The 18,858-nt window shown below is 36.1% G+C and overlaps 1 protein-coding gene across 1 annotated transcript in view; it reads left to right on the top strand.

Annotated features, from left to right (window-relative positions):
- LOC128647368 (neuronal acetylcholine receptor subunit alpha-7-like) overlaps positions 1–18,858 on the top strand; it is a 509,652-nt gene that overhangs the window by 306,828 nt on the left and 183,966 nt on the right. The window contains exon 8 of the mRNA XM_053700153.1: positions 11,441–11,527. Within this exon, the coding sequence (XP_053556128.1) occupies positions 11,441–11,527 (87 nt within the window). The remainder of the gene's footprint in view (positions 1–11,440; positions 11,528–18,858) is intronic.

Consider the following 18,858-nt stretch of genomic DNA (forward strand, 5'->3'; position numbering starts at 1 on the left):
AGCCTTTAATTGAACTAGAAATATAGACAAACCTAATGTCTCTTCTGATTCTTTTCTGCTGCCAAGGTCAAATCTACTTTTCTATACTTCTATTTAAAAAGTTATTTACCAGAAGAAGGATGTTTATCGATGTTCTGTGTCTCTGGCAAAATAAGTCAGTGACATATAAATAGCATTAAGAAACAAGCAACGGTTTAATAATTGATCAGTAGGTTTTTGGGGAGTGGCAAATCCTGTACTCAAGCGCCTCTAGCAACACACTTTATATACTATTAAATTATACTGCAGAGTTATTATTGTTGTTATTGATGTTCTGTGTCTCTGGCAAAATAAGTCAGTAACATATAAATAGCATTATATGACTGAAAGCCCTTCAATTCATGTTGAAAAGATACACTGATTTTCCGGATAATTTCATTAATTTTTTGGTAGAAACAACTCAGTTTCTACTCACTCATAACTTTTTTGCTTTTGAGGGAACATATTACCTCCAAAGATGTGGCTCAGCCATGGGGGCAAAATTTGCCCCCTCATATGCTAACTTATATATGGGATACTTTGAGGCCTGCCACATCTTTGGAGGTGAATGTCACCTAAAGTCTAATATCATTACATATGGTAGATACATAGACGATCTAATTCTTGTATACAGAGATGGTCATGATTCGACCATACCAGAATTAATTGAATATTTAAATTGCAAAGTACTAAATTTAACTTTCACCTAATCATCAAAGTATTGAATATTTGGATTTATACTTGCAACATGATGACAATTGTAATATCATCATTTCCAATTACAGCAAACCCCTATCTAGGAATACCATCTTAAGAGCTGACTCCTGCCATGCACCACATATGAGAAAGGCATACTTAAGGGGCAATTTCTCTGTCTCCGTAGAAATTGCACAACTTTTAAATTATACAAACAAGAAGCTCAGAAACTTATAGATAAACTTACAGAGAGGGGTTATAAAAGAACACTTCTCAAAAAAAACCATGACACAAGTAGCAAATATTAATAGAAATATACTTCTTAACAAAAAGGAGGGACAGAGCATTCCGATTAGAAGTAATAATCTACATAACTATTCTGGGCCAGCACCCCATACAACAGTAAACAGATTGACCTCACAGGATCAAGAACCTATCTATTTTACCACGAAATATAGCAAACAATTTTATAAAATATGCGGAATCATTCAAAAATATCTCCCAGTACTGAATGGTGATATGACCCTCAAATACAAGCTAGATAACACAGTAAAGTTCACAGCAAAAAAAGCTACCAATATAGGAGATATTATAAAGAAAAAAAATCACAAAAAAGAACCAATACAGACCAACTGGTTAACACCCTATACGGGCTCCTATAGATGTGGATATGCTAGATGTAAGAACTGTGACTACACCAATGTAAGTAAGAAATTTACATCTACCCAAACAGGAAAAGATTACTTTATCAAGAGTAGGATTAACTGTGCATCTACATTTGTAATCTACCTGGTGACTTGCAAACAATGTGGTTTTCAATATGTAGGTATTACTACCCGCCCCCTTAAGGACAGAATAAGGGAACACCTTACATCCATAGAAGAGGACATACCTAGAACCCCGGTAGCAAAACATTTTCATACACATCCAGAGAATGTCAGAAATTTCTCATTTCAGGGAATTGAACATATAATCAAGGACCCCCAGGGAGGAGACAGACTAAAAACCCTACTCAAAAGGGAAGTATTCTGGATTTTCACATTAGAAACAAGAACACCTCTAGGTATTAATAGGAGATACGATGTCAATTTATTTATAGAATGAACATATCTATCACTTACAATCACAAGCAATTTAACAATGGATTTCACACCCAATGGGTCCATTTTTACTATTAGCTGTTTCTTTTCATTGAGTATATACATACACACTAGGTTAGAAAAGTACTTTCCAATGAATTACAAGATGAACATACATTAATTAAATACTCAATTAACAAATTATAACTCGTATATCTTTTTCGTCTACTTAGTATTACCAGGCATCTTTTGAATAATATCATCTTGAATCAGCCTTAAGGACTACCTGACTCCTGCATGTGTGTGTGCCCCTGTGGATGCGCACTAGTATGAACTGGAGTGCATCCACATGTACACATATGTATGCGTATGTAAAAGCAAGATTTATAGGACTTTAGTATCCCACACCGTTTCCTGCATTTCCTTCTATGTCTAAACATAGACTTCTATATTGGATTAACATACAATATAAGGATCTACAGGCATCGAGTGTTGGAATCCCTGACAAGTTTTTAATTTTAAATTATAACTATATCTTTTTAAAGTAGCATATAACAAATTATGACATACAACCATTACCTAGCAAGTAGTGTATATGTCATGTTTTGAAAGAACTTGACTGAATCTGTTTATGCTATATTCACAGTAACAACTCTTGCTCTATTTGATCAACTATTGAATATTGCATACAACTCTTGTATAGAAAGTAACTAGTATGCATCTCTTTTGCATTCTTTGCATGTATTGTATTTCATTCTTATATTTCTCTTTTGTATTTTGTTGTATATGTATCCTTTTGCATTTTCCTATATGTTGTTTTGGAGAATATGTTTACACAAGAAATTCTTTTATATATATTTGTAAAATCCAACACTATCCAATGTCAATATTTCATCTCTGTAATATTTGTTGCAATGCCAGGGGTTAATGTCTACTTAACATTTAAATCAAAGTTAGACCAATGAGAGTCAATCAATTAACTCTCTCATCTTACTTAGCCTCACCTGTGGCACTCTAACAATTATCTCTGAGGAATCGCATGAGAGCATGCGCGAAACATATTAGATAATATGAAGCTGCTGCTATTCACTATCTGCTGAATAAACTCACCTGACATTTGGCTACCAGTCCGGTATTCTGTCTTGTTCGTGTTCGCCGCGGTGGGCGAACATATGCGATGTTCGATCCGCCCCCTATTCGTCATCATTGAGTAAACTTTGACCCTGTATCTCACAGTCTGCAGACACATTTCAGCCAATCAGCAGCAGACACTCGCTCCCAGACCCTCCCAGCTCCTGGACAGCATCCATTTTAGATTCATTCTGATCCTGCATTCTTAGTGAGAGGAGGGATAGTGTAGCTGCTGCTGATTTTATAGGGAAATTGATAGCTAAGCTAGTGTATTCAGTGTCCACTACAGTCCTGAATGACTCATCTGATCTCTGCTGTAAGGACAGCACCCCAAAAAGCCCTTTTTAGGGCTAGAACATCTTTTTTTTTTTTTTTGCCTGTGTAATTTTGACTGTGAAACATCAGTCTGGTAGTGTAATCTAATTGCAGTTGCCTGCCTGCAGTTCCACCACTCATATCTGTTGTAACAGTAGTGTAAATTTTGTAAAAAAAAACTTTTTTGACTGTGAAACATCAGTCTGCTAGTGTAATCTAATAGCAGTTGCCTGCCTGCCAGCGTGTGTGCCAGGCCCACTTGCCAACTAGTGCCACCACTCATATCTGTTGTAACAGTAGTGTAAATTTTTTTTTTTTTTTTAAACTTTTTTGACTGTGAAACATCAGTCTGCTAGTGTAATCTAATTGCAGTTGCCTGCCTGCCAGCGTGTGTGCCAGGCCCACTTGCTAAGTGCCACCACTCATATCTGTTGTAACAGTAGTGTAAATTTAAAAAAAAAAACTTTTTTGACTGGGAAACATCAGTCTGCTAGTGTAATCTAATTGCAGTTGCCTGCCTGCTAGCATGTGTGCCAGGCCCACTTGCCAACTAGTGCCACCACTCATATCTGTTGTAACAGTAGTGTAAATTTTTTTAAAAAAAACCTTTTTTGACTGTGAAACATCAGTCTGCTAGTGTAATCTAATAGCAGTTGCCTGCCTGCCAGCGTGTGTGCCAGGCCAACTTGCCAACTAGTGCCACCACTCATATCTGTTGTAACAGTAGTGTAAAAAAAATTAAAAAAAACTTTTTTGACTGTGAAACATCAGTCTGCTAGTGTAATCTAATTGCAGTTGCCTGCCTGCCAGCATGTGTGCCAGGCCCACTTGCCAACTAGTGCCACCACTCATATCTGTTGTAACAGTAGTGTAAAATTTAAAAAAAAAAAACTTTTTTGACTGTGAAACATCAGTCTGCTAGTGTAATCTAATTGCAGTTTGCCTGCCTGCTAGCGTGTGTGCCAGTCCCACTTGCCAAATAGTGCCACCACTCATATCTGGTGCCCACAGTAGATTGCACGCGCAGTGCCCCAAATTTGAAGTAGGAGGACCGACCAAGCATCTTTTTCCATCTCCCGGTTCCTAAAATCCATGCCATATACACATCCCCTGGTGCCGCAACTGCTTCTGGGAACCTTACCATGGGTCCCAGACCGCACGTCTTGTAATTCTGTGTCTGGGAAATTATATATCTATCAAATCTATCTATTTATCTATCAAATCTATCTAACTATCTATCGTATCTATCAAATGTATATTGCATCTATTGATCTATGTAATCTATGTATCTATATATCAAATCTATCTCATGGCTGGACTGTTTTGTGACAGCCACTTGTGTTTCGGCCAAATGTCCATCGGACAAATGTCCGTCAGACAAATGGCCGTCGGCTAAAAGTCCGGCCACGATTGCACGCGCAGTGCCCCAAATTTGAAGTAGGAGGACCGACCAAGCATCTTTTTCCATCTCCCGGTTCCTAAAATCCATGCCATATACACCTCCCCCGATAGGGGGAGTAACAGGTATTAAATTGATCAGAATAGTACTACTTAACACACCACTCATATCTGGTGGCACAGTAGATTGCACGCGCAGTGCCCCAAATTTGAAGTAGGAGGACCGACCAAGCATCTTTTTCCATCTCCCGGTTCCTAAAATCCATGCCATATACACGTCCCCTGGCGCCGCAACTGCCTCTGGGAACCTTACCATGGGTCCCAGACCGCACGTCTTGTAATTCTCTGTCGGGGAAATTATATATCTATCAAATCTATCTATTTATCTATCAAATCTATCTATCTATCGTATCTATCAAATGTATATTGCATCTATTGATCTATCTAATCTATGTATCTATCAAATCTATCTCGTGGTTTTGCAAATGGACTGTTTGCGGTTGTTTGCGGTGCATTAAATGGGGAGTTTGGTCTGTCACTGTGAAGCGGGCGTAACCTTTACACTACCTGATCAATACAACATCATACCTGATGTTTTAAAGCACGTTATTCCAACAATTAGGAATGTTAGGTGATTTAGGCCCTTTATGGCTTAAAACCAGACTCTGCATCAACTATGTAATTTTCCGTGGGAGTTTTGCCATGGATCCCCCTCCGGCATGCCACAGTCCAGATGTTAGTCCCCTTGAAACAACTTTTCCATCACTATTGTGGCCAGAAAGAGTCCCTGTGGGTTTTAAAATTTAAAAAGGAAAACAATATACAGAGGTGCAAGATGGAAAAAAACACACAATATTCTGTACAAATGAACTAAGAACTGATACTCTCCTTTAGGTCAGACCGCAGCCTTCTTGCAGTCTCTCCCTTGTGACTGTGTATAGATAGATAGTAGTAGTAGATGGCGCTGGTCTATTGAGTGATTTTCTCTAGTAAGTGAAGAGAAAAAAGGCTTGATGCATATATTGAAGCCAATTTTAAAATTTGCCTGCCTATTGAAGTCAATGGCGGTTCACCCGGTTCGTCCGTTCGCGAACAGTTGCGGAAGTTCGAGTCCGCCGTTCGTGAATGGAAAATTTTAAGTTCGCGACATCACTACTGTCTAACTGTGAAAAACTGTAAAAAGGCACTGAGAGAGGAGGTGGCCTTCAATGGCTTAGAAGTCAGTTTATGAACCTACCTATGTTTAGCCTTCAACAAAGAGTACCAAGGGAACAAAGCAAATTTGATGATAAAAGTAAATTGGAAAGTTATTTAAAATGACATGCCCTATCTGAATCATGAAAGTTTAGTTTTGACTTGACTGTCCATTTAAGACAGACTTTAATGCTTGAACGGAAGCATTATATAAGCAAGCCTGTCATTAATATACCGTATGTTTACTTTGCCATCTAAATATGAAATAAAACTGTGAAATAACGGCGTTAGGAAGTTTGTTTTATGCAAAGTGCATTTTAGGAGGTTCTCAACGGGACGGCGTAATGGACAAACCAAGAGGAAATAATCATTATGCCCACAATTTAAATTTAAAAAAAAAATAGAAAACTTAAAATGTAACTAAAGGTTTAGATTTTTTGCTTTTTAAGACAATCTGCAGGGAAGAAAAGACGTTATTTTTCGCTGCATTAAACCAAAAGGAAGCAGCATGATTTAGCCAAACCATAAGAAAGGCAGAATAAATTATATTGTATATAATCGCAGTAAGTCAGAACACAATGGGGTTTGATTTTAGTGTCATTATAATCAGCTCACTCATTGATTTTGCAGCATTTCTCAACAATATAAGACTGCTCTCCGTCTGATGGAAGCAGTTTCCTTTGTTTTAACTTTCTTTATATAATCAGTCTGAGTTTGGATTTTTAACACAATATTTACCTCTGAAATTACCATGTTAATAACACCTGAAATATTTATATTGAGATCCCTCCTAATATTGATTGTTTCTAATAATCAACAGATTTATAGTAGAGATTTTTTTAAGTAATTGTGTGACAGGATGATATTTCAGTTAATCAAATATTGTGCACAGTCATTTGTGTTTATACTCATATGTAATTAAAGGTTTATTCATGTCACAAAAATTTCACAAGTGTCAAAAATTGGGGAGATTTATCGTTCACCAGAGGCGGCTCTAGAGATAGTGAGGCCTTAGGCAAAACTAAAATATGAGGTCCCTCTTAACACACAAAAGAATAAAAATCCACAAATTAGCCCAACATGTTTATTTGGATAAATTTAATATTTTTCATGCTAGGGTCGTCAAATTCAAGGAGACTGGAGTTTTACTTCTGGATCATAACATTTTGCATCATTCTACATACAGGGAGTCCAGAATTATTAGGCAAATGAGTATTTTGACCACATCATCCTCTTTATGCATGTTGTCTTACTCCAAGCTGTATAGGCTCGAAAGCCTACTACCAATTAAGCATATTAGGTGATGTGCATCTCTGTAATGAGAAGGGGTGTGGTCTAATGACATCAACACCCTATATCAGGTGTGCATAATTATTAGGCAACTTCCTTTCCTTTGGCAAAATGGGTCAAAAGAAGGACTTGACAGGCTCAGAAAAGTCAAAAATAGTGAGATATCTTGCAGAGGGATGCAGCACTCTTAAAATTGCAAAGCTTCTGAAGCGTGATCATCGAACAATCAAGCGTTTCATTCAAAATAGTCAACAGGGTCGCAAGAAGCGTGTGGAAAAACAAGGCGCAAAATATCTGCCCATGAACTGAGAAAAGTCAAGCGTTGCAGCTGCCAAGATGCCACTTGCCACCAGTTTTGGCCATATTTCAGAGCTGCAAACATCACTGGAGTGCCCAAAAGCACAAGGTGTGCAATACTCAGAGACATGGCCAAGGTAAGAAAGGCTGAAAGACGACCACCACTGAACAAGACACACAAGCTGAAACGTCAAGACTGGGCCAAGAAATATCTCAAGACTGATTTTTCTAAGGTTTTTATGGACTGATGAAATGAGAGTGAGTCTTGATGGGCCAGATGGATGGGCCCGTGGCTGGATTGGTAAAGGGCAGAGAGCTCCAGTCCGACTCAGACGCCAGCAAGGTGGAGGTGGAAGTACTGGTTTGGGCTGGTATCAGCAAAGATGAGCTTGTGGGGCCTTTTCGGGTTGAGGATGGAGTCAAGCTCAACTCCCAGTCCTACTGCCAGTTTCTGGAAGACACCTTCTTCAAGCAGTGGGTACAGGAAGAAGTCTGCATCCTTCAAGAAAAACATGATTTTCATGCAGGACAATGCTCCATCACACGCGTCCAAGTACTCCACAGCGTGGCTGGCAAGAAAGGGTATAAAAGAAGAAAATCTAATGACATGGCCTCCTTGTTCACCTGATCTGAACCCCATTGAGAACCTGTGGTCCATCATCAAATGTGAGATTTACAAGGAGGGAAAACAGTACACCTCTCTGAACAGTGTCTGGGAGGCTGTGGTTGCTGCTGCACGCAATGTTGATGGTGAACAGATCAAAACACTGACAGAATCCATGGATGGCAGGCTTTGAGTGTCCTTGCAAAGAAAGGTGGCTATATTGGTCACTGATTTGTTTTTGTTTTGTTTTTGAATGTCAGAAATGTATATTTGTGAATGTTGAGATGTTATATTGGTTTCACTGGTAAAAATAAATAATTGAAATGGGTATATATTTGTTTTTTGTTAAGTTGCCTAATAATTATGCACAGTAATAGTCACCTGCACACACAGATATCCCCCTAAAATAGCTATAACTAAAAACAAACTAAAAACTACTTCCAAAAATATTCAGCTTTGATATTAATGAGTTTTTTTGGTTCATTGAGAACATGGTTGTTGTTCAATAATAAAATTAATCCTCAAAAATACAACTTGCCTAATAATTCTGCACTCCCTGTATATCTATACACAAATACTGTTATCTGGGTCCTAAGAAGTATGTGGCTGGCTCAATATTCTTACTGGCTCCTGAATGTGAAATAAATATGACCCCTTTCAAAATGACAATGTACGTCCTGTATTTAGTTTATGAAGTGGTTTTGAAGTGTAATTAATAGTGTTATTCTTCATAAAGGACAAACTGAGTGTTGGGAAAGGGGTAGGCTATACAGAGTGCATGGCATACGGAGGAGGGTGGGATAACAGGACTTGCCTGAGGGGCCCCACAACTTTGTCTTGCCCAGGGACTAGCAAATACTAAGGGCGGCCCTGCTGAGGGGGGAGGGAGCACTGCCCTCTAGATCTATGCTCTCTTGCTGTGGTGAAGCAAAGTATGGCAAAAAGTACTGAGCTTTCCTACCAAACACATCAGCCAGGCAAATAGACCCAAGTGAGTGACTGTGTATGCAGCTGAAGAAGCCATATTGCTCTGCTGCTTTCTGCAGTTCCTTCACCACACACTTCAGCTCAACCGAGAGGGTGCACTAGGCATTCATAAAACACCGGGCTTATTGTAGCAGAAGTCCCTACATTATGACATGCCTAGACGCTAGGCCACCAACAACTGTTTGCCCAAGAAAAAAATCAGATTTTCTTTTTCCTGTGTGAGGCCCCATCATGATTGGGGTCTTAGGCTATCGCCTATTCGGCCTAATGGTAGAGCCATCTCTGTAGTTCACTGATATAAATAAATGCTGATATAAATAGGTTCTTGTACTTTTATATGACTTGTCTGATAATACCGCAGTATAATAATAACAAATAGCATCAAAAATTAGATTACATGACCTTTTAAAACCCTGGTGACCTCACAAACATTGGCAAACACAGTCGTGAACACACCTGTTTTTAAGACAGGCTGCTTCCTGTGCAACCTATTTAGTTTTCTGTAAAAAAAAAAAAGCTTAGTTTAATTTCCATTTTTAGATACTCTGGGTATTTTTTATTTTGTCTCTACCATAATCGTGTAATATTTATAACAAAAACAATCCTAAAATAAATTTAAGATATCTAGAAATAACATGGTGTTGGTCGTTGTGTATTACAAGCACTTGTCACTGAATTTTGAACTTAAAGGGATATGAAACCTACATTTTTCCTTTCATGATTCAGATAGCACATGCAATTTTAAGCAACTTTTCAATTTACTTCTATTATTAGATGTACTTTGTTCTCTTTGTATCCATTGTTGAAAGTGCAGCACTGCACTAATGGGACCTAGCTGAACATATCAGGTGAGTAAATAACAAAATCCATTTATGTGCAGCCACCAATCAACAGCTAGTTTCCAGTAGTACACTGCTGCACCTGAGCCTACCTAGGTATGCTTTTCAATAAAGGATAGCAGGAGAACAAAACAAATTAGATTATAGAAGTATATTGGAAAATTGTTCATAAGTGTATGCTTTATATGAATCATGAAAAATTGTTGCAATTGTGTGATATTGTGCGGGGCTTGTCATTTATTTCAGACTAATGAGTCCAGGACCAAGCAGGGGCTGTCAACCTCAGAGGTCGCCTAACCCACAAGGGCTCCTAAGCAGCATCCGCTGCTTAGTACATGGAGCCCTAATATCTAGATAAAGCCTTGAACACTTGAAGATTGTTGACATTTAAAGTTAGTTGTATATCTAAAATATGCTCATTTGCCCTGATAGTAAAAAAAGTATAATCCAATGAGTGAAACTGTTAAACGCCCATGCTATAATACTGACACAATATTCCCACTAGTAAGTGACCACCTAGAGTGACCACCTAGGGTGCATTCTGAGATGTTATCGTCAATTCCACGTTATTTTAAGACAAATCGTTTAGTGAGACCGCTCCTTAAAGGGACATGAAACACATTTTTTTCTTCCATGATTTAGAAAGAGAATACAATTTTGAAAAACTTTACATTTTACTTCTATTATCTAATTTTCTTCATTCCCTTGATATCCTTTGTTGAAAAGCTAATCTAAATAGCTTCAGTAGCTGATGGTTGGTGGCTGCACATAGATGTCTTGTGTGATTGGCTTACCCATGTGCATTGCTATTTCTTCAACAAAGGGTATCTAAAGAATGAAGCAAATTAGATAATAGAAGTAAATTGGAATGTTGTTTAAAATTGTATTCTCTATCTGAATCAGGAAAAACAAACATATGGTTTCATGTCCCTAAGTGTATTTCCTAATCTATTAACTGACAAGAACATTGCTATTATTATTGAATAGTATAAAACTGTCAATTGCAAAAAAAAGTTTTTCATGCCTCCAGAAAATCCTTTCCTGCCTTTATAGCAATGGTTTTAACCTTATGAATAAGTCAACTACATTTCTGTGTCTCTCACCTTACACATGACCTTCACTGTAGAATCTGATAGAAGGCAGCTTGAGCATTCTTCTTCGGACTCAATAGAAGAAAGTCTTACAGCTGCTGATTGGCTGAAAATCAATGTTTCTTCAAGAGGGGAAAAATGTCTGCCAGTCTAGAAGCACTATAAGTAAATTAAAGGGAGGTTGATTTTAATATTGAGGTTAACAACACTTATTTCTCTTGCAGGAAATTAATGCTAGAGATAATGGTATAGTTTATTTAGTTTTCAAGGAACTAGTTTTTTTCCCTTTAAAGATGTTCTTCCAAAATGCAGACATCTGCAAAACTGAATGAAACAATGAACCAATTAATTAGTTCATAAAGTATTCATTCATACATACATACATAAATAAAGAAATACTGACCATAAGTAAATGTAGATTATTTGAAATGATCTTAAGATATTTACTTTTGGACCATTTAACATATAATTACATTTATTTTTTATCTTCTTAAAATACAGGAATCACTGTTCTGTTGTCCCTGACTGTATTTATGCTGTTAGTAGCTGAGATTATGCCTGCAACATCTGATTCTGTTCCTCTGATTGGTAAGTTAGTACCTTCTTCTTCTTTTTAAATACAATGGAAAAAAATGTAATGGATAGCGCAGGGTGAGCTATTGTTGCTAATATTACAAGTGATAAATTAAAGGGACATGAAACACAATTTTTTTTCTTTTATGATTCAGAAAGAGTTTACAATTTTAAACAAGTTTCATATTTACTTATATTGCATTTGCTGTGCTCTCTTAGTATCCTTTGTTGAAGGAGCTTCAGTGCACTACTGGGAGGTAGCTGAACACATCAAGTGAGCCATTGACAAGAGGCATACATGTGCAGCCACCAGTCAGCAACTAGGTATCCTTTTCAAAAAAGAATAGCAAAATAACCAAACAAATGAGATAATACAAGTAAACTGGAATGTTGTTTAAAATTGCATGTTCTGTCTGAATCATGAAAGAAAACATTTGGGTTTGTATATCCCTTTTGGGTGAAACAATTAGGTAAAAAGCTTTACAAATTGATTTAGTTCACATCTACTCAGTAAAAAAAGACAAGAAAATTAATATTTTGTAGTGTTTTCCCATAGCTGCCCTCAAACAAAATGGTTGATAATGATATCCAAATCCAATAGATTGTAATGTCATCTTAAATCCACCTAGTAGCTGTAGATGTGGATAACAGTTTAATTAAGTTTATTACAGTAAGCTTCATATGAGTGCTACACTATTGATGTTTTTTTATTAATCTGTAATAACTGATACAAACACTAGCCTTTAAAGGGCCACTAAACCCAAAATCTTTCTTTCATGATTCAGATAGAGAATACAAATTTAAACAACATTACAATTTACTTCTATTATTTATTTTGGTTCATTTTTTAGATATCCTTAGTTGAAGCAAACGCAATGCACATGGGTGAGCCAATCACACGAGGCTTCTATGTGCAGCAACCAATCAGCAGCTACTGAGCATATCTAGATATGCTTTTCAGCTAAGAATATCATGAGAATAAAACAAATGAGATAATAGAAGTAAATTAGAAAGATGTTTAAAATTGCATTCTCTTTCTAAATCATGAAAGAAAAAATTTGGGTTTCATGTCCCTTTAACTCCATGTGGATTATTACTCATTCAGATTGTTTATTCCTTCATGTATTTATATTTAATTGCACCTCCCCTTTATTCATATTTAACTATAATGGAAGGTTTTCCTCTCTTATGTATACAATATTAAATGCCAATAATTGACTAATAATTGACCTTTTATTTTGCATTATCTTTAGAATACAGGCTGTATATTTTCTGATATATAGAACTTTTTTTTAACCAAGCTTTATTTGACATGCCCCATTAAAAACGTATCCAACCAGTTTCCATAAAAAACAGTAAACTTGTATTGTTGTTTGGAAGTTCTGTTTGTTTTTACTGTTTTCATATTCTAGCCCACTAGACTGGAGTATATTTGCACATATTTGTATGTTTATGCACACACTTTTTTTTTATTTGTATTTTAATATCAAGATAATTTGTGAGGTTGCTTGTTTCAAAATTGTCTTACATTGTTATAACAGATTTTGCCACTTACTGTTATATTTGTGTAGATAAAGCATGTTTACATACAGCCAATATACACAATTGGGAGCACAATTTATTTTTAATTTTGAAAAAAATGGAGCTGCTCATTTGGGGCAGTTTTTTATGTATTGTGTTTTGTTTTTATGTTTTTTTAATTATGGTAAGTGAGGTTACACATCATATAAAGCCACCCCTTTAAGAAACCTTTTAGAAATCAGAATTATGTGTAATTTTAAAATATATCTAATATTTTTATGGTTAGTTGATTGTATACCTATCTAACTTCTGAACAAAATTAAAGGATAGTGCAAAGTGACACAAGTAATTAATGTAATATTTTTTATATTTTAGTGTTATATTTTTTATTGAATAATATATGTGTAAAAACTTAAATGTTGTTTATTTTTTAGGAAGGTGAACTGGTGTTTAAATGTGGAACCATGAAATCAGTATTTGTAATATCTCGGAAATAATGACTTGCATGTCATGTTTACAAAATACACTATTTATTTATTTATTGTATTATATGTATTTTTTGTGTTTCATATTGTGGCATTTTCGATATTATGGTATTTCTGATTAAAATATACTTATTTCTGAATATTTCGGTCTATTAAAAAAATACCCAAAACTTAAATAGATTTCTAACAACTAAAACAACTCTCTCACTGGGGTGTTAACCCTTTGAGTGCTAAGCACTTTCCCACCTGGGTGATAAGCTGATTTGAGGGTTTTTAAATTTTTAATTTTTAAAAACAAAAAAACATTTTTAACTTATTTTTTTTCCAGATCCCCAAGACTTAGACCGTTGGAAAGGTTGGGCCATTACCTTTCCAACGATGGGTCTTGGGGGTCTGTAGTTGCTTATATGCCTGAGATACAGGCTTCTAAGCAGCATGACCCCTTTCCCTATACTTATTGTATTCTTTTAATAAAGTTGCGCAGTGATGTCATCACGTCATTGTGCATGACGTCACCACGCAACACGTGAAGCCCCGGCAATGCATGTTACTATATAGGCCTGAATGCCGGGGTAGAAGTGGGTGGGAGCCCCCAGATCTCCCTCAAGGTGGGAGAGTGCTAGCAATGGCTCTGAGCCGTCGTTAGCACTCAAGGGGTTAAATTACTAAGCACTAAGGGCTAGATTACAAGTGGAGTGCAAACGATAAGGGTTTTATCGCTAGGGTTTGCAGTCATCGGGCTTACCACTGGTAATACGAGTTGAAAGTAAAGGCGAACACTTGAGCGCAATCGAGAGCTCTGGTTAACTGTTTCGCAAAATTAAAAAGTGTTACTAAACACATCAAAAATACATTACAATGTACAGTTACATAATAAAACCATCTAATAAAAATTATTATAGAAAATATTGCACACAAACATTATAAATGCTCAAAAATCTCAGGTGTTAGAAAAAAAAGGCAGGCAAAGGGCTTTAACATTGAGATACATACATATACAGTATATATATATATATATATATATATATATATATATATATGTGTGTGTGTGTACATATGTATCGATGTATTTATATGTGTATATATGTATTTACATATATACACATATAAACACATATATACATATATATATAGACATATATAGGATCGATTTGCTGTTTAGATGAAAACATGAAATAGCATATGTATGCAATATTCATATTTAATAAAGGTTTTAACTATTTAATTTACTGTACATATTTTACATTACATTTTTACGCACATAGCTAAGTACATATGTACATATTCTAAGTATTTCTAAATAGATACTCCTATATTATGTATATATATATGTATATATATATATATATATATATATATATATATATATAATCAAAATACCACCAGATATATATAGAAATATGTATTTATGAATAAATAGAACATATTCTGCTATGTAAAGAACATTGGAATATAAAATATTCATATTTTCATGTCGGGTTAGCGCAATTGAGAATATGCGATCGGGTTTGCACAAGAGTGGTGTGTTAGAGTTTTATTTCAGGGTTTTTTTCTCCATTGACTTCTATAGGAGAATACGTGAACGCGAACACAATATTCTAACTTCTGATTATTGTGTTTGTCAGGTTACAGCGAGAGCTAAAACAGTTTACTTTCAACTCACAATACGAGAGCAGCCCGTTGAGCACAAAAATCTTACTTCTAGCGTAATTAACGCTCAAGCGGAAGCATTAGTATGCATTTCACTCGTAATCTGGCCTTAAATTAAGTTAAAATAGTAACTTTTTATTTCAGATTTGTAGATCTGCAGTAAATATTTTCTGGTGCAGTGTTTCATTTCAATTGTTAACTTTTAATACAGTGGTTTCTCTTTCAATTGAACAACTAAATAGCTTCCATAAGGAAATTAAAGGGTTACTGAACAAAAATTTTTCTTTCATGATTCAGATAGAGCATGCCATTTTAAGCAACTTTCTAATTTACTTCTATTATAAACTTTTCTCCGTTCTCTTGCTATCTTTATTTGAATATCATGAATGTAAATCTTAGCAGCCAGCTCATTTTCGATAGCAAGAGAATGAAGAAAAATTGATTATAGGAGTAAATTAGAAAGCTGCTTAAAATTGCATACTCTATCTGAATCATTAAAAAAATTGTGTTTAGTGGTCCTTTAACCCCTTGAGTGCTAACGACGGCTCTGAGCCATCGCAGAGTTTCCCACTCAGGTGCTAACGATGGCTCAGAGCCGTCGCTAGCACTCTCCCACCTTGAGGGAGATCTGGGTGGCTCCCACCCGCTACCCAACCCCCGGTGATCAAGCCTGTTATATGACAGGCATCGACGGGCATCACGTTTTGCGTGGGTGACGTCACGCGCAATGACGTGATGACGTCACTGTGCAACTTTATTAAAAAAAAGACAATGACAAGTATAGGAAAAAGGGGAATCTCAGGCATCTAAGCAGCTACAGACCCCCAAGACCCACCGTTAGAAAGGTAATCGCCTAATCTTTCCAATGGTATAAGTCTTGGGGTTTTGGGGGAAAAAAGTTAAAAAAACAAAAAATTTAAATTAAAAAACCCTCAAATCAGCTTAGCACCCAGGTGGGAAAGGGTTTAGTCCTCAAAGGGTTAATAAAGGAGTTGATGAACTATATTGCTACTGTTAATAAACATATAAACTTAGTACTTCTAATGTGTGCTGTTTATCTTACAAGGGTGTAGAAACTTGTAAGAAGACACACATTGATGGTAATTGGTTTCATTTTAATAAAAGCCTGTAAAATGTTTCATGTATTTAATAGTTAATTGTTTTATTTTTTATGCAGAGATATTTATTGCATAGTTTCTAAGTCTGTGGTTTATGTACTCCTCTGGGTACTAGTGCAAAAGGCAAGGAGTACTCTTAGGCTTACCCTTTAATTATTATGAAAAAAAATTGCCTTCAAGCTCAATTAAATTGTGCCAGGTAATGTGTACTACTGTGAAAGGTGCCAAATTAATTACAATCGTAAAATATTAAATTATGTTATAATGAAATGTGGCAAAACGAAGTAAAGGAGGCGCTTCAAATATAGCTGGAAGAGTACACGTTTTTTATATAAACACCTTTGTAAATTTATAGTTCTATAAACCTTGCAAAAAGATAATCAATAAAAAAGCCTACAAAAAAAAAATCTGGTGATTACTACAGACAAAATAGTCTGCTAGAAATAAGTCATCATAAATATTAATGACTAAAATGCGAAATAAAACACTTGTGCACAAAAAATATAAATAAAAAGTCTGTTTTACTACAACAGTATTATAAAAAACATTTGTTAAGGGACATCTCCTAATATATCTATAAAATCCTGTTAATTAACAGTACATGCTTAAAAAGTCCATAGGCAAGAATAGAAGAGTGTATTTCTAATACAACCAATATCCCAAAGTTATATCGCTAGTATTGTCAGAAAGTTCAGTGAGTGAGTGAAATCTGTGTTAAAAGAAAGAATAACAGAAAAAATACTTAGCTCAAAATATTTCAAATGCTGAAATATCTCCTTGAGCCTTACCAAACTCATGACTTTGCTCCTACCATTAAACTGAGTATCGGCTCTGTCCTGGAGGATTTTTGTGAATCTTTGTATCCTAGTGGACCAAACGGCTTTACCACTATCTTCAGATCCTTGATTATCAACAGTGATACCTCCCGAGGGAAAAGTGACAAGCTCCAGAATCTTACCGGTTTTACCGGACAGCGATTCAAAGTGGATTCTTCTTGCTTTTCTCCATGTTGCTGCATATTTGTTGAAGTCTAAGCGGCAAGCAGGGAATCCAGCATGAATAGGAACCACAAACATAGTTTCAAAAAGTTGGAGGGACAGGATAGTTCCCAGGGTGTGTCTAAATCTCTTTCATAATATTCTCTAAGCATCTCACTGATTTATTTCACCTGCTGTATACATGGAAAGTTTGCTCAAAATTTCCAATACACTTATTTACCTGACAGAAAAGTAATGTATACTAAATTAGAGGCAAATTTGTATTTGCTACAAACTGAGATTTTATAGCAGTGCCAAGTGCTCAATGGGACATTCTGTATCCCAGAGAGCTTCATTATTTTCTATGGGAGGCTGGCTTATCTCTCTTGAACTTCTAGAATCTGCCCTTTTTCTTAGCAAATTTATTGAGTACAGCCCCTGTGAACTCTGCACTATAATTCCTCTCCAAGCTGAAGAATTTTTAATCATCTGGCCCATAGTTATTTAGCATCAGTAATACATAAATAAAATACTGTAATGAAAATGGCTGATTTGCCAATCAGTAGCTTCCGTCACATGTAGCTGCCAATCACTGTCAGCTTCCTGTTGGAAACTGCAATGCCTGCAGCTCCTGAGCAGTTTACCCATGGTCGTAACTAGACCTCATTGGACCCCAGCGCAAAGTTTGTGGCAGCATTGCCCCATTCACATTTCAACATTATGTATGTGTATATGTAAAATGCCAATTGAAGGCACATTAAATATATATACATACATACTGGGGATTGGTATTCTAATATCTACTACTTATTCCTGTTTTAATCTGCTTCTTTCCCCTTTAATTTCTCTTTGTCCGGCCCAGAGGAAATAATACGTATGATATGAAAATTGAGGGTGCTACAACAATCATTAGCACCCTTTTAAGAACTTTCAAAATGTCCTGGGGCTGGGTCCCATGACATCCAAAAGCTTATGCTTTGTGCCCCTATTTATTAAATTGCCATCCTGCTGTCCAAGCACAGTTCTAGGATTTTTTGGCAATATGGGCGAAGGCACATTTTGCTGCCCCCCCCCCCCCAAAGAAATGACAAAACATGCCATTTCTACATCTTGAGATGTGCTAAAAAGCTATAGACACCGCAAATTAGTAATGGTGCTGTATAATAAATCAAATAGTGATGGCTCTGTTGACAAATCAAATTAGTGATTGCTGTGCCTGACATAGAACTTTAAAGGGATATAAAAGTGCAAAAAGAAACGGCTGTAATATATTAGAGAATGTTACCATTGCTCTGCTGTTTATATATAACTCTGTATTTAACCCCTGCCAAGGGATTGAACATGTAGTTAAAGCTAGCTGCAGAACAGCAATGCAATACTGGGAGCCAGATCAACACATTTGGTGTGCCAATGACAAGAGACAAATGAGTGTAGCCACCATTTACCAGCTAACTTGCAGTAGTGTAGGATTTGTAAATATTCTTTTTCAACATAGGATACCAAGAGAACAAAGAACATTTGAAAATAGAAGTGAATTTAAGTGTATTAACTGGTGGCAGTGCATGACACTGCAAAAAGTGTTGTTTCTGCACAAC

The sequence above is a fragment of the Bombina bombina genome, chromosome 2 (genome assembly GCF_027579735.1).
Source record: "Bombina bombina isolate aBomBom1 chromosome 2, aBomBom1.pri, whole genome shotgun sequence".
Lineage (NCBI taxonomy): Eukaryota > Metazoa > Chordata > Amphibia > Anura > Bombinatoridae > Bombina > Bombina bombina.